The 26,169-nt window shown below is 36.7% G+C and overlaps 1 protein-coding gene across 1 annotated transcript in view; it reads left to right on the top strand.

Annotated features, from left to right (window-relative positions):
• The window catches only part of THSD7A (thrombospondin type 1 domain containing 7A), a 190,614-nt gene that overhangs the window by 123,414 nt on the left and 41,031 nt on the right, over positions 1–26,169 (top strand). Inside the window, exons 9-14 of the mRNA XM_088162275.1 lie at positions 4,308–4,542; positions 7,509–7,624; positions 9,806–9,938; positions 11,837–11,940; positions 22,040–22,234; positions 24,568–24,831. Of these exons, the coding sequence (XP_088018401.1) occupies positions 4,308–4,542; positions 7,509–7,624; positions 9,806–9,938; positions 11,837–11,940; positions 22,040–22,234; positions 24,568–24,831 (1,047 nt within the window). The remainder of the gene's footprint in view (positions 1–4,307; positions 4,543–7,508; positions 7,625–9,805; positions 9,939–11,836; positions 11,941–22,039; positions 22,235–24,567; positions 24,832–26,169) is intronic.

Raw genomic sequence — 26,169 nt, 5'->3', positions numbered from 1 at the left:
TAGTGTGCACTAAGACACTTTCACATTGCTACTGGACCTGAGACTAAGAAGTACAAAATAAATCTTAGTTTTTCAGTAAGTAATAAGTATGTAGATTTATTCTGTATTAGTTATACACTGCCAGAATGACACTGGCAAATTGGTGCAATACAGCATAACACTAATATAGTGGATACATCCTAAGTTTTATCAGTAAAACCAATTTTGGAAAAGTAAAGATTTAAGACCCTGCCTCCCAACAAAAACCAAAACCAAAATACCAAAAGTTGCAAACAAAGAGGAGAATAATATTACTGAAAAGCTTAATTTATGAAAATGAGAGGGAAGGAATTTTTTATTATTATTCTCTTAGGGCAGGAATGCATATGCCTGGCAGTGTTTTACTATGGCTATTACATGCTCATAGATTAGCAAAAAGAAGGACTATTTGGCATGTCCATATAGCACAGAGTATTAAACATCACAGTTAGATAGTCTAGAATATCAGTTGTCCAGCTCATTAGATATTCTGTTTGACAGGGACCAACAGCTTTTCTCATCTATCTGGAAGACTAATTCATTGAATACATCTGAAATAGCTGGCTCAAAAGAGTTTATTCTCAATAGTTAACAAATTATAGTTGATATGCTTTAAAATTTTAATCGTGTTAAATTCAAGTACGGTTTGACTTCATAGTTGCAAACAAGAAATTATGCTTAAGGTTTTTTAATGTATTTACTCTTCCTACACTTACTGAGTTTGTTTTTAATTTTTCTATTTTCCTGGCTTGAAATAACAGTGCTTGCTAATTAAATCTGAAAGCACAGAATTGAGTAATTGTTTCAGCAGGAAATTTCTCATTCACAAAAAGTTTTGGAGAACATGAAACAGGAATAAAAAAAAAACCAAAAAACCATTTAGTTTTGGAACTGTACAATCTGAATTTTCAGGAAGACTTACTAAGTGACCTGACACCTGTGTGAGAAAGTGAGCCAGGGCAGGGTATGTTACTGTGCTTCTTTTGCTCAGATTGCTGATTGTAGTGAGGGGTCAGGGGTTCATATTCTGTCCTGGAAAAGACTTGAGGACAGACCTCGCATTTACCGTGGGTCCACTCTGCATCTTGACCTGTTGTGTATTTTGGACAGGTCTGCTTGGTTTGTGTAACTGATAAAAGCCAGGGGAGGAAGCATCACATCCTGCAGAACAGGAACAGTCCTGGTTCTGACTGTGTCTGTCTTCAGGAAATGCAGTTGAGAAGTGCCTACCTCGTGCCTACAGCAAAGAAGTGAGAAACACCCATTTCACTCACTAGAATACAAGAGGCTCTTCAGTCACATCTGTTTTCTCAAACTTTAAGATTATTCCAGTTGTTTTGCAATATATTTATAAAAATACATGCATTTGCAAAAATCAAGTGATATCAAAATGATTAATTAAAATGATCCTAAATGCTTTAAAAATGTTTAACATTTTGAAATTTGAAAGTTATCAAGTCAGTGTCACAAAAAAAGATTTATAAAATCCAGTCATTGAATATCCTAGAGCAAGGTGTCTTACCCATTAGCAGCTCCAAATCAGGCAGAAAAAAGATCTAAGTGTATGACAATTCTGTCAGCTATTTTATGAGCAATATGCAATTCCGTCTGCAAGGCTAGTCTTTCACTTCCAAGTCTACTTTGCTTAAAAATCCAAACTCAAAGCTAAATGCTTCAGCCTGAGGTTTTTGTATCCTTAAAATTATTATTTTTGGTACTGCCAACTGTTGTCTGATCATTTATTATTAAAGGATGTGTTGATTATTGTATGTCCCGTTTTCCTGTATTCTGATGAATTCAAATGTCTATTTTATTTTTTTCTGTGATACTCATTAGCTTTTATGTTCCTGTCAAACCTGTCGTCTGCTGGGGATATGCTCATAAAGTTGTTACCCCTACACAGATGTTGTAAAGGGCATCTCTAACTGCCAGTTTTCCAACCCACTCTGCATTTTCTGTACCTAGTTAAATTTGAGGAAACACAAGAGAATGCTGTTTTCCTGGAGAGAATGGCACATTGATTTTTATTTTAGTAGTAGTATTTCCACATTTTGTCCAGTCTTTGCATGTTTTTTTAAACTCCTGGTTTAATCTGAACAGAACTGGATTCCCACTGAGCTGCAGACATTCATGCCCCAATGTTTTTCATTTACAAGTCAATGTCAATCTCATTTTTTTCCCCTGAATATATATTCTTGCATAGCTGTCAAAACTGAACCTAAGTTGTCACTTTATTCTCAAATGTCTTAGGAACTGGTGCCTGTGGCATTCAATTCTGGGGAAATATTTTTTCCCACACACACCCCCTTTAATTTTTGAATTTCATTAAATATTTCCCTTGTGTTTTTTCTTAAGCTAATATCAGATGGAAATACTTAATTTATCAACCTTCCCTATATCTCTTAAATTTTCTTTATTTAAACCTTTTAATGGAGGAACATGTCTAGACTCCTCACATGGAGCAATTTTGTCTTCCACGACAAATTATTTATGAGTCACTAAAGTGACTTCTCTAGTTTTTTTCCTCTTCAAAATACACTCTTGTAATTTACTTGCTTATATTCCTATCTGCTGGTGTTGGCTGATATTTTTCTTGAAGGATGATGATTAGATAACCATGAAACTTATTACATAACCATAATTTTATTTTACCTTTTGTTTTTTTATTTCCTTAAAATTTTCCTTTATTCCTTAAAATTTCCTTTCTTTTCTTAAAAAAGAAAATCCATCTGGCATTTTGTTTTTATGCTCTGCACATTGTCATATATTTTAAGCAAATCTGATAGACTTCAGTTGCATCCATTTTGAACAAAAAAAAATCAAGTTATTCTTTAATTAGATTCACATATCTGTAGGTTTTTCTAATCCTGCTTTGCAAAATTTAAGATTAGCTAGTCTGTTGCATGACATCTCAACTAATATATTTCCTGTTGCTTGGTTAAATCAAATTTTTTTTTTTAAATTCCCGACATCAAAAATATTCCTAGAGAAATAAATTGAGAATGATGATTTTACCTTGTGTTTTCATTAGAATGAACCTTTTCTCATGTTTTCTGTAGATCTAGATCATGCAGAACAACTTAGGGTATAAAGTTTTTTTATGCTGGTTACTTGACTTTTTTGTGTTGGAGTGTTTGAAGTATCCATTGTTTCTTTGATTATGTTTACTTTGTTTAATTTCAACAATGAGTGCTTAAAACCCCTTCCCTCCTGCATACCTGTAGAGCAGTCTACCTGAAGTTCGGTGCTGAGAGATGAAAAATAATATACTTTACAATGTGCATGTGATGTGAGCATGCATTTTTGTCTTTAGAAAAAAGTTGTATGGATCATCTGCATTAACTAATAAAAAGCTTCTCTTTCAATTGTCACTCTTACTTTTCTTGTCGTTTAGGAGAGGCTAAAATGTTGCTTAGATTTTTTTGCTGCCTTTCCATCGGAAGTAGGAGTGCCATTGTTCCTTGTAGGTCAGAATCTCAAACCTAGGTTCTGTGTGTCTAAGAACACCAGAGATGATGTCTGCTCACAGGGCTGCACATCGAGTAGCCTGTGATCAACTCTGCTAGGACAGATTTCATTTCTCCTGCAGGACTGGGAGGCCAAAGTAGGTTTGAAGTGCTTTGATATAATAAACCAAACATACTGTCTGAAACAAAACACAACAAAGATAGCATCGTCTGAGCTGTTCTTCACAATCATTGGTACTTGATTGCATTTTAATTTTAACCTGCAATAGGCTTTGTTGTCTCAATATGGACCTGAAATTGCCAGCTGTGCCATCCTCTGGTTTACATAACGTGAATAAACATCCACTGGGAGCTAGACAAGAGCTCCGAAAAATCTTTTTAATTGATCTGTGAATTAGACAAAAACAGTGGTCTTTACACATGTATAACTAGAATAATTAACCATTTCTTCTGCCTAGAGACTTCATACGTCCTTATGTCATTTCTTGCAGTCTCTTCTAGAGAACCCTGAAATAAGGCTGTAGATTACTCCAAGCACATTAGTGTGTTATAGAAGTTATGATTATTTTTTTATCCTTTTGGTACTGACTTACGGTCCATGAACAGTCTGTTCTCTGTGGCTTATTGGCTGAAATTTGTCAAAGTCAATATTGGGCATATGAAGAGGAGGAAAAAGGAACAGCATTTCTTTCATGTAATCAAACTGATAATATATAACTAAGAAAATTTCAAAGTGGGTTTGTGGCATGTGTTTTTTTAAATAAAAAAAAAAAAATTATCTCGTTGCAGCGAATGATCTTTTTCCCTCTTTTATTGTTCCAGGAGGAGTACAGTGCCCGAATAGCAGTGCCCTGCAGGAAACACGCAGCTGTAACGAGCACTCTTGCACTGTGTATCATTGGCAGACTGGCCCGTGGGGACAGTGCATAGAGGACACGTCTGTCTCTGCTTTCAACTCCTCTGCCAGCTGGAACGGGGAGGCCACCTGTTCCATGGGGATGCAGACAAGAAAGGTCATCTGTGTGAGAGTCAACGTGGGACAAGTGGGCCCAAAAAAGTAAAGATCTTTAAAAATATGCTCAGGCTGTAATTATGTTTGGATTTTACTGCTTTATATTTTTATGGCCAATGACTGCTTTCAAATGCAAAAAGACTCTCTTCTTTGTGTTCTCATGAGGGAACATTTCATCTTCAAAAAATACAAAACTGGCCCAACAGGAAGATTAGATAATACCTTTGTCACTATGGATTTCAATGGGTGGTATTTACAGTGGTGATTCTGCTGACAGCTGACTAAATCCAGTTGGCTCCTTGCCACTCCATCAGGTTGAGTCACAATAAAATTCCTGGAGTGTGTGTGTGTGACATGCAGAGCAGCAACATTTCCAAGATCCTTGTGTTGCCTCCAAACAAGCAGTGCACTGTATGAATTAGTGCAGTTCCATTCAAAAATGGTGATATTAACCTAAATACAGTAAAGCACTTCTCAGAACCAGACCAAGGACGTGTAGCAGAATAGAAACTGACATGACATTAATTTGAAACATTAGCTTGACAAACTGGGATTTTTTTTCACCATTTATGTGTTCTTTAAAGTTATTCCTTTGGCCCAATGTTTTGGTTTTACAGTTTAATGTGTGACCAGGGTTAAATACAGGTTAGCTGCTAGTAAAATGCATTTGGTAATATCTTTCTAGGGATTGGTAATCTGTAAATATATCCCACTCAGAACAGATTCAAAACTCTAAGAACTGATAGCAGAGGTCGTTTAGAAAGTTCATGAGGCAGCTATTTTCACACTAAATATTTGTTTGATGCCTGCCATTTGTTGTTTCATTTTCCAGCAGATTTAAGCCTAATTTACTCTAAATGGAAATGTGGGGAGTAATGTCTGCACTTTCAGTAATCTAAATTGCTGTGTATCTGTATTAAGTTGCCGTTCTATTTAGTCATGATATAATTATCTTTTGTTTGGTACATTTACAGAAAATCCCCACAAACCTCTAATGATTTATCATCCTTTTTAAATCTACTGTAAATTACTGTACTTTTGATTTGATATTAAATTCTGGGAGGAGGACTGTTTTATTCTTTCATAAATGAATCACGTGAAATGAAAAAAGGTCTTGGTTGTTCCTTCAAATTGTCACATCAAAATCACTCAATAATTTTTAAAGACCCAGACATTTAACATGAAAATGTAAATAGGAACCTTGTTTTAAACTCTCCTTAATAAAAAGGATTACTGTGGTATGATACAATCAATATTATTGGCCTTATCTGCCTCACAAGTTACAGACTCCAGCATGTATCTTTTCTGTTTAATTTGACCTTGAGTAAGGACTGCAAAAAAATCAATACTTTGCTTTAAGGCATATATAGTAAACACAAACAATATAAAGCATAGAAATGGTGTTCTAATTGAACTAATTGCCTTACCTAAGTATCTGAAGAGGAATTGTAGTGTTTAGCACTCCTGAAAGATGAAGCTTTCAGTGAAATGGTGAATGTGTATATTTCAGACTGTTTTGTATGCTTCCAATTTCTCCTGTTTTTAAAGGGAAAAGTCAATGCAAGAAAAGCCATTAGCAAGCCAATGTTCAGTGGTTTTCAGAAACATTTTTTATTTTAACCTTAAAGAAAATTTTTGACAACATCGTCAATATATGTGATTGGTGGCAGAGGCTTTCTTAAAGTGTATCTGATCATACCTAAATAAACCCTTGCCTATAGAATTTGATTTTATTAATCACATAGAACCAAGGCACAAGTTGAATTAATATTTTAGAGGAAACTTACAGAGAAGTGGTGGAGATTTGTGTTGCTATAGCTATATTGTTTCATTTTTTTCACATTGGTGGAAGGGGGAAAAAAGAGAAGGGGTGGAGATCCCATTTTAAGAGGACACCAAGGAATTGGTGCTCTGGTTCATGGTAACTGATCATATACTGAGAAGAATATGTGAATTGACAGGAAAATGCAGAGACAACTGATGGAAAGCATGCACAAGCAAGTATTATTGCTGAAGAGTGTGTTCCTGTAGAGCTGCAAATCAACTTTTGTCCTCCCCACATTGCACAGGCAGAGTTCTCTGCTGTCCATGGAGGCTAGATTTTCTTGACAGTTTACCATTACACTTGCTCTATCACCTCTCTTCAGTTGCCCAGCACTGAAAAGAGGAAAATCAAGTCATAGTAATATTTTTTTGTAATGATCCAAAAGCTCCCAAGTATGGATGTGTTTTTCTTACATCTTTACATGATCTTCAGACAGTCCACAGACTGTATGTTTTTAGAGCAGTAGTAATTTTGAAATGATTTTAAATATTTTCAGTACTTTTGCAAGAGTTATTGTATTATTCTGAAACAAGTGTTGTGGCACAGAGTTGTTTTTCCTTGATGAAAAAAGACAGAATCGCCACAGAATGGGGAAAATGACCTGGGTAATGAGTCCCATATGTGGCAGTCCAAAAATCCTTTTTATATGCTGATCAAGCCTCTTCCTAAAACAAGTAAGGTTTTCTGCCTTTTCTGACAGTCTTTCTCAGTCTCATTGATCTGGCAGTTTTAAATCCTTTTCTGGTTTCTCTCATAATCACAGCCAGCTTATACCTATTTGTTCCTGGGTTAGCAATGTTATTTATTTTAAATATGCCTCCTTCCAGAGTTTATATTTATGATAAAGTGGTGAGACCTGAAAATGTATTTTACTAAGCTAAATGAGGCTTTTTTTCATAATTATGTGAAAGTTTGAAAACAATCCTGAAAATACACAGTCTAGCACAGTGAGTGAGGCATGATAATTATTTAAATCCTGAGGTGCAGAATACACCAGATTTGGCTTGCTTTCACGACCTGTATTTAATTGCTACTATTTTTTATTACCTGTGCTCCATCCTGGTGAATTCTGGGCAGCAAGCACTGTCCTCATGTGCCTGCAGGCATTCAGTACCTCACACAATTCTCTACTTCATTGCAGAGTGATTGTTTATTTGATAATGCTTCTTTGTAATTTTTTTCTTAGATGCCCTGAAAGCCTTCGACCTGAAACTGTGAGACCTTGTCTGCTTCCCTGTAGGAAGGACTGTATTGTGACTCCATTCAGTGACTGGACAGCGTGTCCTTCTTCATGTCAAGAAGGTAATTTTATCCATTGAGTGATAATAAATTTTAAGAATATAAAAAATGGGGAGTCAGACTAGCAGTCACTTTTGGCTCATCTCTTTCTGAGAGGATGTGTAATACCTGGTACAGCTGCTGTAGGGAGGACATCGAGTTTTTACTGAAAAGAACAGTTATTTCTATCCTTTTTCTATATGCATCTGTTTGTATTTTTTCCACATTTTGCCTAATGTTACAAACTCCCATTTGCATCTTACACTGATAAAGAGATAACTAGTTACAGGGTAGACACGTAGCTCTTATCATCAGCTTATCATCTCAACATCAGTACTTACACAATGATTTTGTGTATGGAAATACCTAAGTTTATGCTGTTTACTCATCAGAAAAATCTGAGTCTTTATATACAAGATAAGCATGTGGCTAAGTAGATATGCAATTGTATATAGTTTTGTCTGGCTGCTACTACTCTAAGGAAAATTAAAGGAGAGTTAATAAAAATCAACAGACTTTACATTGATGTGAATGGTATGATTTAAACATAAAATCCAACACCATTTTAATGCACTTGGCAAAGCTCTTTAAAAGTGCTTTAGGAGTGCAGGTCTCCCCTGAATTTTTATTACATTGAAATCACACATGAAGTTAGCGTGATGACAGGCTTAGTATTAGCCACATTTTATGCTTTTTTTGTCTTCTTAAGCTTAACATTATGCATTTTTCTAATATGTACTGTTACAGACAGACTCTGCAGTACTCCCTGTTCCACAGGGTGCTAATCCCTGTGTGGGACATGGTGATTATGCACAGCTACCACATTGTCAGAATGTAAAAGATACAGTTACATCAAACATACAGATTTGGGATGTCATGGCCAATTCTTTATGCTTGGTAAAGGACACAAGCATAAAGGCATTTTTGCAGTAATTCCTATCAGTGTTTAGTGCATTCTAACAAATGAAAAAAAGGGGTTAGAAAGACTAAATTCATAACCTTTGAAAAAGAGGAGGGAATTGAATCCATTAAATCTGAACCTATGAAATAGATATCTGTTATTACATATGTGTTATTTTACAGCAGTATTAATTGTTCTTTCTGAAATATTTTTGTTGGAGGAGATCATAGTGGGTGAAAATGCCATCCTTTTCTGTTCCCATTTCTGTGGGTTTTAAGAAAGTTCTCGATGCAATGGGTATATATCTTCATGAATATTGACCACAAATTATTGTGCAGGCTTCTATGAAACAATATATTTATGAACTACAGGTGTTTTGTCTATTCAGTGAGTCAAACTCTCTTTATACTACAAACACAATTTTTATTTCATGGGGTTTTCCCATTTGTGCCAGCAAGCAGGTCAGTAGCTTTGCTGGGCTGCACGTCTGTCTTGCCCCTTGTGCCAGCTCCTGGCATCTCCTGGAGCTGTTTGACTCGGGAGTGAAGGGTTTCCTCGGTGCTGGAGTGGCCAGGTGGTGGAGAGCCACCGCCGGGATTCTCCTACTGCTCACTCCTAATTACAATTGCTTGGCCGTGGTCCAGCACGCTTCTGTGATCAGACAAGCTGCAGCTGCTGTAATAACCCACCCAAAGCTGATATCAGCCCAGTCAGCCAAATGTCTGCTCTACTGCTCTCTGTGAAAAAAAATAAAAACCCTCCAAGATTCTTACCTAACATAGGCATTGCTGTGGAACTAATACAGATTTGTAGCTTTTCTCTTAATTTTCTGCCTGAAGAACCGATACCTGAAGATGACTGAAATCAAAATTCCTGCAGGAACTATTTAGTGTTTATCATTAATAAATGGATGACCATAATAATTAAAAACTGCAAACTGTAAAGGAATTTTAGAGTGGAATTTCTTTTTCTGGTTTTACATGCAAATGATTAGGGCAAACTTACACCTTTAAACTGTAAAGTGTAGCAGCAAACCAAGCTGGTTTAATTTTTGTTCTCTTGAACTGTTTATTCATTTCAGCACTCTGTTCATTTGTTCAGTATTGCTGGTATTGCTTTCTGTTTAGTTCTGCTTTCTGGCCTTGAGCTGAAATTGAAGTGTTTTTCTATTAGGTTTAATTTTTCTGCTTATGGGTAAATAGCATGTCAATATTACAGGAATTAGTTCAAAAACCTTGTTTTCACCTTAATTAGTTCCAGGCCTAAGTAGCAGCAGTAGAAACCAGCTATTCTACTCTTTGCAGGGGGTGTCACAGTAAGGAAGCAGTCCCGTCACCGAGTCATCATCCAGCTCCCTGCCAATGGGGGTCGCGAGTGCCCAGACTCCTTGTTTGAGGAAAGGGAATGTGAAGCTTCTCCTGTCTGTCACAACTACAGGTATGTGAGACAATCAACCAGAAACAGCTCAGACATGATTTTTAAACTTGTACTACCTCTAGAGCTTGCTGAATTCCATTTCTTAGCAAGAGTTGTTTTTCTAACATGTACTATTTAGAAAAATAGGATACACATCTGAATCAAAGCTTCACAACAGATATGTAGACTCAGTTGGGCCCATAGGGAATCACTGGTTCATTTTATTCCAGCTGCTTTGAAAGAACATTGCAACAACTAAGAATTGCTTTCCAGACTATTTTTTCCTAGAAACTGTTTTGACATTCTAATCATGTAAAACAAATCTTCTAAAATACCCAGAGTGCTGAACTGATAACTTATATGTTTGGGAGTTCTGATTTCTGGTGCCACACTCTTCAACTACCATATCCTTCATTTTTCTACCTCTGTAAGCCCTGAGACAGTCCAGAGCTAAAGATATCCCCCACATGTCCTGTGTCCTCTGCATTGCCCTGATCTTCACCACAGAATGTTGAGGACTATTCCAGAAGGTGGAATAATTTTTCCTTAAGAAAATGTTTGGGTAGTTCTGTAATACCTATCTGAGTGTGTGGGAAGGTATAGATGTACAAGATTAGTTCTTGATGGAGACAAAGTTTGGAAAATTCTGATGCTATTAGATTTAGTTGACAAAGTGATAAAAAGATTTTTTTTTTAATGAGTAATAATTCCCATGAAACTACTATCTGTTGCAGAGATACAAATAGAATTCAAGCTTAGTTTAATAAAAAGAAATTTCTTTAATCATCTCATAAGAATTATCATTGCCAATTTGTTAGGAGATCACACTCTATGCAACTAAAAGATATGAAAATATTGAAAAGAGCATTGGGAACCTACCAAAATCAGTACTCTAAACACCAGAAAAATAGAGCTCAAGAACTTTTTATAGTCAAAATGAGAGTCAGAGTTTTATCTTTTAAAATGCTGGCTGGTCCTCATCTCTTTAGTAACTTCAATATCTGATCTGCATGATAGTGTGCTGAGCATAAGAAAAAAGAGTTGCTAGAGAGTGGTAGATGAGGTCATTTATATTTCATGACATGAACTAATACTAAACACATGTTCCATATATTTCCTTTAGCATCTTTCTGACCTGCACACATGCTGTGACAGATGGACTCACACACTCAGCTGGCTCATGCCTTAGTTAGTTGCTGTCCCATAGAGGCAGGTTGCAATGAAACTCGAGGTGCAAAACCATTGAGATAGTTTGAAACTTGCAAACTGCTGATGGCTGGAACTGTGGACAGCTGTGGATTATTTTTGAGTTGTGACAACAAACAGACTTGCCTGGATTTGTTATATTTAAGGGCTGGGGTATTCTGCAGCACTAGCAGGAAACTTTGTAAAAATTTCATAGCAGTTTATATTCACGATAGAATAATTTAAGCAGTGCAATATTGCACTTGTTATTGATGGTTTTTTGCAAGTTCTTTTTGCTTGTGTTTTATTTTTGATATAGTGAACTCTTTGTGTTGGTTTTCTTGGCTGGTTACACATTTGTAAGGTGTTGGCACTCAGCAACCCAAGATCCCAGGAGTTTCCTGAGGCACCCTTGCAAACACTCAAGCCCACTGTCTCAATACTTTCTTGCAGCTACCTTTCCTTTCTGTTTCTTATTTCTCCTTTTTTCTTTCTACCTTTGTTTCCTACTTTCTTCTATGTGTACTTAGTGGCCTCATCCTAAAAGAAGAAGAAAGGTTGACAGAATAGGGATAACTTTATGGTACTGTTACTGGTTCTTTTGTGAATTGCCTGTAACCAGTTAGAAAAAATAAGCAACAGCTTATGGTGGTTTATAACACTATGTAGCACTTGTGCTGCATGAGGTTTGATGGCTACAAGGTTTAGATGGATTGCTTCCCCTCTCATTTCAGGTGGAAGACACACAAATGGCGCAGGTGCCAGCTGGTACCATGGTACGTGCGCCAAGACAGTCCGGGAGCACAGGAGACTTGTGGACCTGGACTACAAGCAAGAGGTTAGAACCTTTGTTTTTGTCATTTATTCCTCAGAAATCTACAGATGCACTGGTGTGGGAAATGCCTTATATTTTAGTCCATGTAACCTAACATTAATTTAATCCATCTTTATGTGCATCAGCAAAGGAAAATACTGAAAGTGCTCAGGGTCACGTCTCAGTATGTTTGGAGTCTGCCAGTGTGGAGATCTTACAGCCTCTTCTGGAATTTGCTCCCTGATGCAATTCGTGTGTGTGACCCCCTATCCTTTCACTGCATACCTGTGAGAACATTTTGACTATTTCTTCTTGATATTCTCAAATTAAGGTAGTTACAGAGAGCAATGGGAGCATGAGAGATGCAAGACTTTGCATTTGCACTGTTAAAGTTCAGTGCCAGCCCAATTCCTCAGGTTATCAAGGTCCTTTGAATGGCAGTCCTTCCAGTAGGTACTGACAACTCAAACTACCATTGTCTTCAAACTTGCTGAGCATGCTTTCTATACAGGTTGTTAAAGAGACTAAGCAGAACTGTGCCCGGAATTAACCACTGAGGTGAAACAGTCTTAACCAGCTGCTGGTTAGACTTCTAAACCACTGACCCTTTGAACCCAATGATCCAGATATTTTTGCACCATTTCCAATAAACAGCAAATAATTTTCACATCCGAATGCAGCTTTGCTGTCCCCTGTCTTCACACAGAATTTTGTGGTTTTAATAGAATTGTATATGTGTGACTCTGTTAAATATAGCCAGGATAGGGGGTTTTTAGTGCATTAAATACATTCAATAGGAAAATAAATGCAATTCCTATTTACTGTGTTACAGTAATTGAATTGCCTTGAACTACTGGTCAACCTTGAATTCCAGGAAGGTTTTTCTCCTTTGTTGTTTGAGTGCAAACTTCTCTTTGTTAAAGCACTATTGGCTCAGCAGATTGTGCCATTGCCGAGGAAGGACATTGCAGAAGTGAAATGTTCAGGTCATTAACTTCCTTGCAGTATGAAAGGAGGTCATGGTATACTTAAAAAGTTATGGAGTAAATCTTAAGCTAGTAGCTCCTACCACTTACTCAGAAAGTGTCACAGGAGATCAATTTAGAGCTTACCACGAAATGAAACCTTAAGGCATTGCCTGCTAATACAAAAGACTTCTGGCTGGGGTAATTATTTCAAAGGTCTATCACAATGGAATCTATTTCTAGCAGCTCTGGAGGATACATTCAGATTACACACTGAGAAAATAAGATTTCTGTCTTTGATGGTAGGAATTCAGATAGTAAAAAGTGGTGTCTTCTGTGCTTGCATGGTAGTACCTAAATCTCTTGACTTTGTCTCAAAGTCAGTTAATAAAGAAAGATGGTTAATAATAGTGCATACAGATTGGGTTTTATTATTCTTTCATGTCATGAGAGTTTCTTTTTATTTTCTTAAATGTAATTCCAATCATGTACAGGGCACACATATATAGAATAATACCTGATTTTGAATTTAATAACCATGTAGTTTTCAAATCTGTTAAAACAGAATGGCAGAATTTCCCTTTGGTGCTACACAGTTCGATCTTGTGAAAGATGATGTATTCAAGCAGTAATCTTGTTCCCACAAGCAGATAAAATGGAAGTAGCTCTCTAGTGTAATGTGGTCAAGTGGTAGGATGAGTAATCCTTAATTAGGAACCCCTGGAGCAGCTAAGCCTGAAGACAGCCAGTGTTTTTGATAGAATTCTGTGAATGTTTCTGAGATCAGTAGTTAGAAAGGAAGATTTTTGTTTACTACTGCTCTTTGTCGGGTCTATCCCATCTATAAATTCCATTGTGGAATTCACAGAGCAAATTATTCAAGTCGGAAAATGAAATTTTATTTGCACCTGAGTCTAGATATCAAAATATGAGTCTAAATATTGTTAAAGCTGTTGCAGTGGTGAGTTATAGGCATTAAAGGGGGTTTTGCCCGATATTTTTCCCATTTATGTAAGTGATTAACATAAAATGTAAGTTTACAACTCAGGTCTATTATGTATCATGTCTCAGTGTTGTAATACCTCGTAATGTCTTGACCATATCTTTTAGTTTTTTACTCAGTAATGTAAACTGATAATCTGTGGGAGATAAACACAATAGTACTGCTTTTCCTTAGATTGACACAAGTAAAATATTTTCCCTTTACAATGAATATGACTTGGAAATGCAAGTTAAATTTTTGCACAAAGGTAAATTTCACATAGGAAAACACCCTTCTCTAGTTCTAGAGATTACTAAACTAAAGAGATTACTAAACTAAAGTTTTTTTTTCACTCTACATCTCAATAAATTGCATTTTGAACATGAATAGTGTGTTTTATGTGATAATATAGTTTATCTCCTACACAGGGCATCAACAGATTCCCTGTCCCCTCTTACAAATTCCACCATCAAAATAGCCATGTGTGAATTTTTAGTGATACACATTACTTTGTTTGGCCCCCTGCACAGGAGTTTATTAAATGCAAGGTGCTCACTGAAGGGAGGCTGACCTGAAAGCAAACATCTGCCTAACTGAGCTCTGCCCTGGTCAGTATTAGAAAGATTTCACCAGTTCCTGAAGGAAGACTCCAGAATAGGTTTTATCTCCTCTCCCTGATAATTCTTGGCTCCCTCCTGCACACTTGGCTACTCTTAAATAAAATTTCTGCAGGCTGCATAATAATGTGTCACTAAAAAATTCTGTACTATAAAGAATTTCTTTAATGGCTATTTTGTGATGTAGATACAGAAAAGGCTGAGCTACTACTGTGCAATTCTTTTTAACCACCTCAGAATCACAAAATGCTAAACACTGAAATATGAAGTCCATTTGATATAACATTCTGGTGCTGCATTTATGATTGCTGCTGTAATACAGATATTTTGATCAGTACATTTTGATCAGTACATTTAGCTGTTTGTTGGTGAATTCTGTACAAATATTGACCACATTTTGAAAATTGTTGACATACCAGCATTTCTTTATCAGTTGAGAAAGAGTTCTCTTTCAAGTTGCTGGTGCTCATGAATGCAGAAATCACACATGCATCCATCTGTTTGTGCCAATTTGTTTTTGACAAAGTGAAACAATAATCTTATAAAAGTAATCTCTGCCATTTGTTTTCCCATGACTTTTCGTTTTGTGTTGATACTCAGTAGAGCAATTAATTCCATTCTTCTATGTGGAAAGAGTTCTGAGTTCCTCTTTTTCAGTGCAAGGGGATGTTGCCATTGCTATCAGCTTGTCCTATTTCTGATCTGATTGCCCACGCACAAACACTGTAGCACATAGATTATCAGCAAATGTGTTAAATGGGAAAGTATCGGCATGTACACCAGGGAAAAGGCACATCTGACCATGCATTCATTAGCACTTTATTTTTAACGAAATAAAGTGCTACTGTTAATATTTTAGTTAGAAAGATAATTAAATCTGAAGGAAAAACTGGAAGTTAGAAATCATTAAAAATGACTGGTTAGGTGTCTGATCTTAGGAGTCTGTGAGTAACTAGAGCATATGCACGCCTTGCTTTGTATCACAGCTTTACTATTTACGCTTCCATTCTTCAGCTTTTTTATCACATTTTATCCTTCTTGCCAAAAGAGATACTTGGGTGGATCATAAAGTTTAGAACTGTGATTCATTGTTAAAGACAGCTTTGTTTCTATCTGTCTTGTATAATGAAGTTTTGTTACAAATCATGTCAGGTTATATGAATGTCGTAAAACTACCTTGGGTCAATGCAGAGGAAAGAGAATGGTGGTTTCTGGGTTTTGGTTAAAAAAAAAGAATTTTTTAGAAGTATTTTTATAAAATGTTTGTTAGCTATTCATACAAACAACGGGCAAATATTTATAGCTAGTCTTAAGCACAGTAAAATAGCATTTAATACTGAGCAGCAACTTCATTGCTGTAGTCATGAACTTTATTTGAAGAAGGCTAGCAGTCATGACAATTGTATTGAATTCCTATGATGAATGAAAATCTGAATTTGTATCCCTGATAAAATGCCTTTTAATGGTGGGTAAGCAGGGCAGGAATGTATTGCAGAACTGAAGCAACTTAAGACTTCTGTCTTTTGTTCAAACCCTCAAGAGATGATATATGTGCATCAGCAAGGAGTTTGAAACTTCCTTTTGACCCTACCCAATAAGAAAAGGAAATACAGAGAAAAGCTGTATTTGGCTGCAACATTTATGTTTATTTTCATAAACTGTTTTTCAAGTAACAAGATTGTTTGATTAGATGTATTGATGAGTCATCTGAAATTCAGGACAGAGAGGCACAGTGATGGCAAATACAAAACACCCCCTCCCCCCCACCAAGAAAATAAAAATAAGGCAACAACCAGACAAGAGAATAAATGCTTAGTAAACCCAAGCTAAGTTTCAAATTGGGGGCAATTTAGACAGGTATGCATTATGCTTAAATCTGTGTTAGTAAATCTCAACTTAGTGGCTTATGAAGGAACCTAAAAATACAGATCAACTCCCTTTTGAATTGTATAGGAAAACCTAAGAAAGTTAATAAAACTTGTTTTGCCAGTAGCTCCTGCAAATTTAAGTAGGGCTTGTTGGGCTGCATCCCAATGGCAGTGAAGAGGACAGGTGGCAGATGAGAAGCTCGAGTGCCCAAACTGCAATAACCGAATCACATCGTGATGTATGTGGATGGATGCACATGGTAAGGGCCATCCCAGTGACCGAAAAAAGATTTGCAGGAGGATGCACAGCCTGCAGTCCTTGCCACCATGAATCTTCCTCAGAGTTTTGTGGGAGGAATGGAATGAAAATTGCAAAATATATCAGTATATTCTGTAATAGCAAGAGGAAGGTTATTTGTAAATTTAAACAGAAGTTAAAGTGACCTGGCTGTCAGAGAAAATACCTGAATAGCTGTGCTTGATGTCACTGGGAATTGGCCTTTATTAAAGACCTGGTCTTGAGCTCTCATGATTCTTCATTCACAGGGTGTGTGTAGTTATTTGGAAGACAGAGGAATGCGAGGAAGCTTCCCAGGATGGCCATGGGCACACAGAGAGGCCTTGCAGGCTTATTAGAGCCATGGGGAGGCTCGAAGGCAGAACCAGTGGTCAAAATCTCCTTGCTCACTACATAGCTATATAGGCACAGCAGCCTCCCTCTTATTTGGAAAAAAAAAAAAAAAAAAAAAGAGCCGCAATCACCAGACAACTTTACTTGACAGAAATACATTGTTATTCTCTTTGGAACATAAAGAGCACTCAGTCTTGTATTTTCACAATATTATGGGCATATGCTCCTTCTTAAGATACTTTGTGGTAGGAATATTTTGTCACACTGAGTCTAGTCTGCTGTGTCCCACAAAGAAGGAAATAAACATAGATAAGATCATAGCTTAGACAACATGATAAAAGGCATAAGAAAAGTTAGTTTGCTGAAATAACTCTTGTTTTCTAGAATTGAAAAAGAATATTTTTGTTGTTAAAAATACTTAGCAATTTAAAAAAATTATATCACAAGTGTGTTGTAAAAGAAAGACAATAGAGAACCTAGAGCACCTTCATTTATAAAGAAATTTTTAGTTATAGGAGCCACTGAATCTCACACCTCAGTGAAATGTCGCTGAAGTATGCTAATGATGGTAGCACTGGAAAGGGTTTTAAACAGACTCACACATGACATGACTTGCTAAAATACAATCTCAGTCCTTCATTATTCCAGCAAGAAATATATTAGCCTGTAGTTTCCTGTGGGGACTTGGTGGAAACAATGCTATCTGATAAAGTTTTAATTACATCAGAGTCCCTTGTGTATAAAATTTAGACTGCTGTTTATTTCCCACCTTTCTTCTGGGAGCTAATAGTTGTTAAACACCAGAACAATTTTATAAGTGAATGATTTCCATGTTAAATTTGATTTTTCTGTTAGCTGTATTCTTGTTTTATGTTTTCACTTAATAATTACTGTGTTTAATTCAGTAATGGAAGAACCATGCGCTTTCCACTTACTGCTAATACCTGTAATAAATATAATGTGGTTGTACGAGCAAAATAATTAGCCTGGATATAGCTTTATAGTAGTTGAAGACACTTCTCTGAGTAAATCATCAATTTCAGCAACCTCTACTTAAGCAACCATGGGTTTGATCAAAGAGGCAGGGGATGAGTTTGCCCAGATTAGCTTGTGAGTGGAAAAAGTAACTCCTCTAACAGTGAGAGCATTTCAGATGTCAAGACAGTTACCTGGCCAAAAGAATGTATTCATGGAATGTATACAGTTGACAAAATCCCTGCTTCTAATACTGGAAAAATACCCACTTTTCAGCAGTCCTAAGGAGTAGGAACCTTTCACATTGATACCTGAATCTGGAAAATAACAATAAGCAAATGGAATATAGATAGAGTCATCCAGGTCTTGTCAAGGAGAAGTAGCATGAATAGTTATGGAGAGGCACCGTGAAAATTAAGATGCAGGAATTGATTTAGTATGTCAAGCTGTCCTCCGCTTTGTGTTGTTATTAAGGTGAAATATTTAGGTCTTGAGAATGAAGTTTTCCTGCTTTGATTGCTACAGTACAACTGACAGTTAATCTGGAAAAATAAAAACAAAGTGTTAATCCTCAGGGGAACTTTTCACCTGAGTCTGCCAGATGTAAATTAGATGCATTAATAGGAGTTTGAAAAAATTTATGATGTAATAGATATCTATCTGCTCATGGAGTAATGTTTTATAACTAGAAGGGATGAGGGAATGAATATAGGTTTTAGAAAAAGTCAATTTAGCTAGAAAGAAAGAATGTTCTTTGGTGGACAACGCTTATTCTCCTATCCAAGAGCTAGATGGAGAGGCAGTATGTAAAATGAGTATTAAACTTTTAAAGAAAGTTATTAAAGGATATTGACAAGTTAGTTAGACTGTCTTTTAGCCCTTGGTTAGGTGTAGTTTTCACTGTTAAAAATTGTGGCCTCTGTCTCCCTGAGAATGCAATGAAGATAATGCAATTAGTTCTGCTGATGTGTGCATATAGCAGGGCCAAATTCAAGACAGAGGATTTAGGTTTGACCTCTGTGAATTTCCACATGGTAAAACTAGTCTGAATTATGCTTTTATCTTAGGGATATTGATGTGTGCTATTAGCAGAGAAGACCATCTCAGAAGAATCCAAAGCCATAGCCTAGGCTTCTATTGGAAGATAGCAGTTTGACTTGTGTTTTTCAAAAATATTTATGTAATCTTAGAAATCTGATAGTATGGATTTTTAATTTTTAGATATTTGATTTTTCTCACTGATTCACTGTAATTATATCTGAAAAAAAAATTTCCTCATGTGAACCTCACCAATAGTAATAGGATTTGACAGAATAATTGTATTAGACAGTGTGCAGCTGGTCAGTCCCCCAATAAGCACAACCTAATGCAGTACTGAGCCTATTACAAACAGTGCTGGCAGCCCTGCTCCAAAGGGCAGTCAAGGATCAGGGAAGTTGTTTGCTCAGTGTCTCAGGAAAAACACACCTCCCTCCTTTTCTGTGTTTTCTAGTAGATGTGTGGCAAAAACAATTCCCTTGGGACCTTTGGATATGTTTTAGTAGGCACACGGACTTGAAACGGAACACATAGGTCATCAAGTTCAGCTTCCTAAGTCATCATGAGGCAGAAATTAAGTTTAGAACTGTCAGACTAAAATTCTCTCTTAAGAAATCACAGGTCACTAGACCATGACAATTGCCTTAAAGCAATCTAAAAAAAAAGTTTCCTTAAATATGCTTCCTTTTTTCCTCCAGGAAAAAAATAGTTATAAAATCATAGAATATCCAGAGTTGGAAGGGACCTTCAAGGAAGTCCAACACCTGGCCCTGCACAGGATAGCCCCAAGAGTGCCTGAGAGTTTTGTCCCAATGCTTTTTGAACTCTGTCAGGCTTGGTGCTGTGACCAGTTTCCTGGGAAGCCTGTTTCAGTTCCCAACTGGATGAAGTACATTTTCCTAATGTCTAAACTAATACCCACTAACACAGCCTCAGGCCATTCCCTCACATCCTTCCAGTGGTCACTTGAGAGAAAAGATGGGCACCTGCCCCTCTTCTTACCTACTTATAGGTAGTTTTCTTTTTTATTTCTTTTTTATTTTGAAGCGTTGCATTCATATTCCCCTTTTCTCCAACAGTTGAACTTGATTTTCTTTTCAATTTGTGCTAATAAAGCAATTATTGTCAGCACAATAAGAAGAGCTATGCTTAAACTATGGAGTATCATATTAAAAGCTTCTTCATATGAATACAGAATATTTGGATGCAATGCTACTGCAACAATAGGTGACCCAAATTATTTTACAGTCGAGCTAGCGCATCTACTGTGTGTTGTCAGATGCCAAGAAGCATAAATATAATTCTATTGTGTGAACAAACAACTAGAAGTTTGTTATCTTGTTACTGTATAATAAGTCTTACAATGCTTTGGGGAAGGAGCTAAAGTTAGGTTTATTGAGCTTAGAATAGATAAGTAACCATGCTTAAAAAAATACTTGAGAAACAATTACAAAGCACTGTTGACTTTCATGAAGAGGTGGAGTGCCTTCTCAGCAGGTTTGCTGGGATGGGTGGTTGATACCACAGAGGGCTGTGTAGCCATTCAGAAGGATCTGGACAGTTAGGAGAGATGGGCAGAGAAGAACAATCTGATATTCTACAGGGGCAAGTGCAGGGTCCTGCACTTGGGGAGGAATTACCCCCATGCATCAGGACTGACTTACTGGAGAGCAGCTCTGTGGAGAAGGGCCTGGGGGTCTTCGTGGACAATGAGCTTTCCATGAGCCAGTGATGTCCTTTGTGGCCAAAAATGCCGGTGCTGTCCTGGGTTTATTAGGAAGAGCATTGCTAGCAGGCTGAGGGAGATGAACCTGCCCCCTGCTCAGCCTTGGTGAGGCAGCTCCTGGCATCCAGTTCTGAGCTCCTCAGTAAAAGAGAGATATGGAACTCCTGGAGCAGATCCAGCTGAGGGTGGCAATGATGATTAAGGGACTGGAGCATCTCTCTTGTGAGGAAAGGCTGAGAGAGCTGGGCCTCTTCACTCTTAAGAAGACTGAGAGGGGTTCATATCAATGTTTATAAGTATTTGAAGGGAGAACGTCAATATAATGGAGCCAGGCTCTTCTTGGAGGTGCCACATTCTAGGACAAGAGGCAACAGGCAGAAACTGAAGCACAGAAAGTTACACCTGAACATGAGGAAGAGCATTTTTATTCTGTGAGGATGGCTGAGCATTGGAACAGATTCCCCAGAGAAGTTGTGGAGCCTCCTTCCCTGGAGATATTCAAGAGCCTTCTGGGCACAATTCTGTGCCATGTGCACGAGGGGACTCTGCTTGAGCAGGGACCTCCAGTGGTCCATTAACATTAACCATTCTGTGATTGTTAAAGACTATATTAATGAAAGTGCCCTCCCTATTCTTTGTAAATACTTATGTTCCAACACCTACTTTTGTGTGACCTGGTGTTTCCTCAAGGAACTTGTTTTTCTTCTTAAGTAAGAAGCTTTTATTCAGGACATGGCGATCCTGTTCTATAAAGCTGCACCTCTGCTGACTGATGATCTTTCCCTGCAAAACATGCTGTATTCTTCAAGTCTTTTTCAAGACCAAAAATTGCTGAAGAACATCATGCAGCAATATGGTTGTAAAGTGGTATCCAGAACTCAAATGTGATCCTAAATTTTAAGTCTATTCATATTTCTAAAATTCAATCTGCTGATAAAACAATTATGTTACTTAAGATGATATTGCAATTTTTTTAGTGTCTGAGATGTAGATTGTATCAGTGATACCAGGAGAAATGATAATGTGTAAAGTGATATAACAGGTGTGGTTAACTTGGTGCAACCTTTATAATATTTACAGTTATCTGTAAATTTTTTTTTCCTGGTAAGTCTTGATAAATTATTTTAAACAAAATCTTAAGTGAGAAATGTCAAATGCATTCATTCAAGGTAAAACCAGTGGTAAATATTGTTGTATTTTGTAATGTATGTTGCATTCTGGGCTTTCAGAATTATTTTTTTATAGAATGTTGTAGACTTAACTGAATAGAAACATTAATGGAATAAAAAGCGAAATTAGACTCCATCTTTTTTGCTTCCAGCAATTACTTGTCGCAGACAAGATGGAGGACAAGCTGACATCAGTGAGTGCCTTAAATACTCTGGCCCATTACCACCCTTAACACAGATGTGCCAGATTCCCTGCCAAGATGACTGTCAGTTCACGAACTGGTCAAAATTCTCTCCCTGTAATGGGGACTGTGGAGGAGTCAGAACAAGAAAACGCACTCTCGTTGGTAAGAGTAACAAGCAAATAATGCTTCTTTTGTTAATTATTGATAATGTTTTGTTTAAAACCTGAGGACTTCAGAGGTTCCCTTATGACAAGTGTTTGTCATAGTGGCAGAAAGCAGATCCAGTGTCACGTTCTGTATACTGCTGGTGGAACAATACCCATGAGTAGAAACTTGTGCCGTATGTCAGAGACTTGATATGGGTAAGTGGCTAGAGAGAAGATGGGAGAACATAGAAGAATGCATTTTTTCTAAGTATGGTGCACGTAGTAGCTGTTGGGGTTTTTTGTTTGTTTGTTGTTTTCTTGTGGGGTTTTTTTTGTTTTGACAAATCAGTCAGCAATCATCTCACCTTAACAGGATCAGACGTTAGCTCACTTGCCTTCCTCTTCCTACACCTGGTCTCCACTAAAGCAGACTTCTTTTACTCATGGTGTTTTTTGGTGCATTTAGAATTACTATGGCAGCTGAGTATTTTTCAGCATTTTGCTATAGATCCCCATTTTCAGCCTTTAGTTTTGGCTTACCTCTTTTGAACTTAGCTGCAGTCTTGAATGTCAGATTTATCATTAAGCCTGTCCTTTCTCTGGCTGAAAGTTTGCTCTCCCAGTTTTCTCTTTCTCCATTTTTCATTGTCTTCATCCAGCACCACAGACCATATGAGGCAATACACTGCTTAATTTTTTGCCTTATTTCTTGAGACAAGTAATAATACTCTTATTTTGTGTCCAAAGAAGGATCTTTAGGTTTTACTTGGCAGAATAAAATTATTTACCAGTAATACCCTTGCTACTGACTTTTCCTCGTTCTACATAATGGACACTGTTCCACTTTGAAACATTTTTTCTTCAACTTCTTTTTTATCTGTTGGGTTTTTTTTGGTTTTGTTAATTATTTTTTCTTATGCATAAAGTGAAAAAAACCCCATGCCCTGGTTCTAAATTATAATTGAAACCTCAAGAGTGAGGCTTGGCCTCTGTCACAGCACTCTTTGCCAATTAGTCTGTGTTGTCTGTGGTGGAGGAAAGGTAGCTAAGGGGGGGTGCCCATTAGCAGGCTCAGAAAGAATGTGATAGGATCCAAACTCTATCCCCATCTCCATCCCCCTGTAAATCAGAAGACCAGTGGACAATGAATAATTCATGATCTTCAAGAAGCCTCACTGTGACTGTCTAATAATTCCAGTAAGCTTTATGTCAGGTTTGCTTCCACAAGGGAAAAAATGAACAAAACTGACTAACAATATTCTTCCTTATTTTAAAAACAAAGCAAGAAAGTACATATTCTCCTACCACATTAACACTTTGTGATACTTCCTGTCCTCATTTAAGTTACCTCTTCAAACTTGCCAACTCTGTGATATGTGCTGTGGTGTATTCAGACTAATTCATAATGCTTGACTTGGAATAAATTCATAATTATTCCTGGTAAATACTTCCAAAGGAGAAGCATACATTTAATAAGAAGTTGTGCTGTCAAAAGAATGATAAACTTTTCTCCAGGTACCCATTTTCTCTTCTAAATGAAGGCTGCAGCAAATACAAGAACGAAGGATGCAAAGTTATGTCCAGTGCCTTGTTTTGAATAGCAAGGAAAATACTACGGAATATTAATTTACAGCAATATCTAACTAATAACTACTTAGTACTTAGTAACACTTTTGCAAAGACTACTACATTAATTTATGTGGACTGTCTGGTATGGAAAGGAAAACTAAGTAAACTTTACCAAAAAGAAGATTTAAATGTATTTAATGGAACGGGGAAATTGAGTGTATGGCTATGCTCCAGTTCAGGAAATAAAACAAGAACAGAACTGAACGGAAACAAATTCAGAGAAAGAGCTTATTCTATTAGAGGGGAAGAATGGTAATTATGAGCAAATATACAATAACAGGTGATTTAAGAATTTTACATTTTGAAAGAAGGTACAAGTGTAGCAAAAATGCATGATACTTTCTTCTTGACTTCTTCCTTCAACTTGAAAAAGCTTGATCAAGATAGAAGTCTTGATATTGAACTGGACACTCTTGATGAAATAGGAGAAAAAGAGTGTATTTTTTTAATTGCTAACTTTTTCAAACTTTACTCCTGAAACATTTTTTTCCAAATTAAATATAAATTACATCTTCTTTTTAAAAAAGAAATTGTGTTTGTGCAAATTGTGGATATCCACCACTTTAGAAATTCAAGTCAATAATTTAATAAAGATTAATGTAAGAGGTATTAGGTATATATGTGTAGTTGCAAGCACTTGTTACAGAAGTCTAAATGAAATTTTTAGGAGATAAGCTGTAAACTGATACAAGCTTGCTAATAACTATTTCTTCTTTCTAGGAAAAAGTAAGAAAAAGGACAAATGTAGAAATTCTCAGTTGTATCCTCTGATTGAAAATCAGTTTTGCCCGTGTGACAAGTACAGTGCTCAGCCTGTGGGAAATTGGTCAGATTGCATTTTACCAGAGGGGAAGATGGAAGTGCTGCTGGGAATGAAGGTACAAGGAGATGTTAAGGAATGTGGGCAAGGCTATCGCTACCAGGCCATGGCGTGCTATGACCAAAACAATCGGCTTGTGGAAACCTCACGATGCAACAGTCATGGTATTTACCAACCTGTTTTCTGTCATCTGTTTACTTATGTGCTTTATTTAAATTTAACCTTATATATGTACAAGCAGAATTAGCAGATTTGTTATTTTTCTTGATAACTGTACCTAGAAATTTGAGAATAAAGCCATTTAGAAGAGGCAAATTCACAAAAAATAAAAAAGCACAGGACTACTTTGGAAAGGTTGAAATTATTTCCACAGATTCTTTAAATTCCTTAAATAGCCTTATCTCTACCATTTGCTCTTCAGCACCTTAACAGGCATGCATTGACCTGAGTTCAACAGTACACAGCCCTTTTTCTCCATGTAAATCTGTCATGTGTAAAACTAGGATGGTTAAAGACTTTATATTTTTTATATTTGCATTGCTCCAGGAAGGAACAGTGTTCCTTCCTAAAGGGGATGCATCTGCAGCATTAGGGTCAAAACTGGCAGTTTCTGGTTTTCAGTGAGCCAGAAATGTGCTAATTGACATCAGTGGAGTTTTTGTGTTCATTTTTTTTCTCCTTGCAGTGCAAACTTGTATCTGAGCAACTGGTATGAAAAGCTGAATGTTAGTGCCATTAAAAGGTCAATTTAAGTTTAATTCACACATGCATTCTACTCTCTAATGTTAAATTAAGATAACAGAAATTTCATTTATTTACTTGGATCTATTTAAAATAGCTAATCAAAGAAATTGAATTAAATAAGGCAATTTTAATTTGCACTATTAATTCCAGATTAGAGATATAATAAATTAGTTGTATCAAGTGTATCAATGTATCAAATGCATCAAGTCAAGGTGTTAGCATATACTATGTTAGAAATTAATGATTTTTCAGCATTAAGTTTAGAGTAACCTTTGAAAAGTGAAAAAATATAAAAGCACTTCAGTATGTAGGAAACTAGGGGAAGTGATGGCTCACTGCCAATCAGTTTTCAATGACTTGAAGAATGGGCACTGCCAGCTTTTGTGTCAAAAAAAGGAAAGAAACTGTTTGTCCAAGAGCATATTGTTGGTGTCGTACGTGGTAGGTAAAATGCTGCTGCTAGGAACAACTTTTTGTGTAGAACAAGTATGGATGGAGATGCTTTGAAGCCCTGGCAGTGCATTTTGATGTGCAATTCCACTGCAAGAATCAAAGAAACAGAAGAACAAAAGGTATTTTAAAAGTATCTTCTAAACCATCATGGTTTTTAACCTGGCATAACTCTCTCTTCATTATAGTAATTTCTGGTCCAATAGATTTTATCAGTGAATGTGGCCTAAATTCACAGTGACCACAATGAATAATAAACCAGTGGAAAAGCTGCTAATAATGTATTACTTATTCCTGCTATAGCTAGG

Source organism: Sturnus vulgaris, chromosome 1 (assembly GCF_052056855.1).
Source record: "Sturnus vulgaris isolate bStuVul1 chromosome 1, bStuVul1.hap1, whole genome shotgun sequence".
Lineage (NCBI taxonomy): Eukaryota > Metazoa > Chordata > Aves > Passeriformes > Sturnidae > Sturnus > Sturnus vulgaris.
The sequence above is the reverse complement of the archived record's forward strand: the minus strand, read 5'-3'. Positions and strand labels throughout refer to the sequence as shown.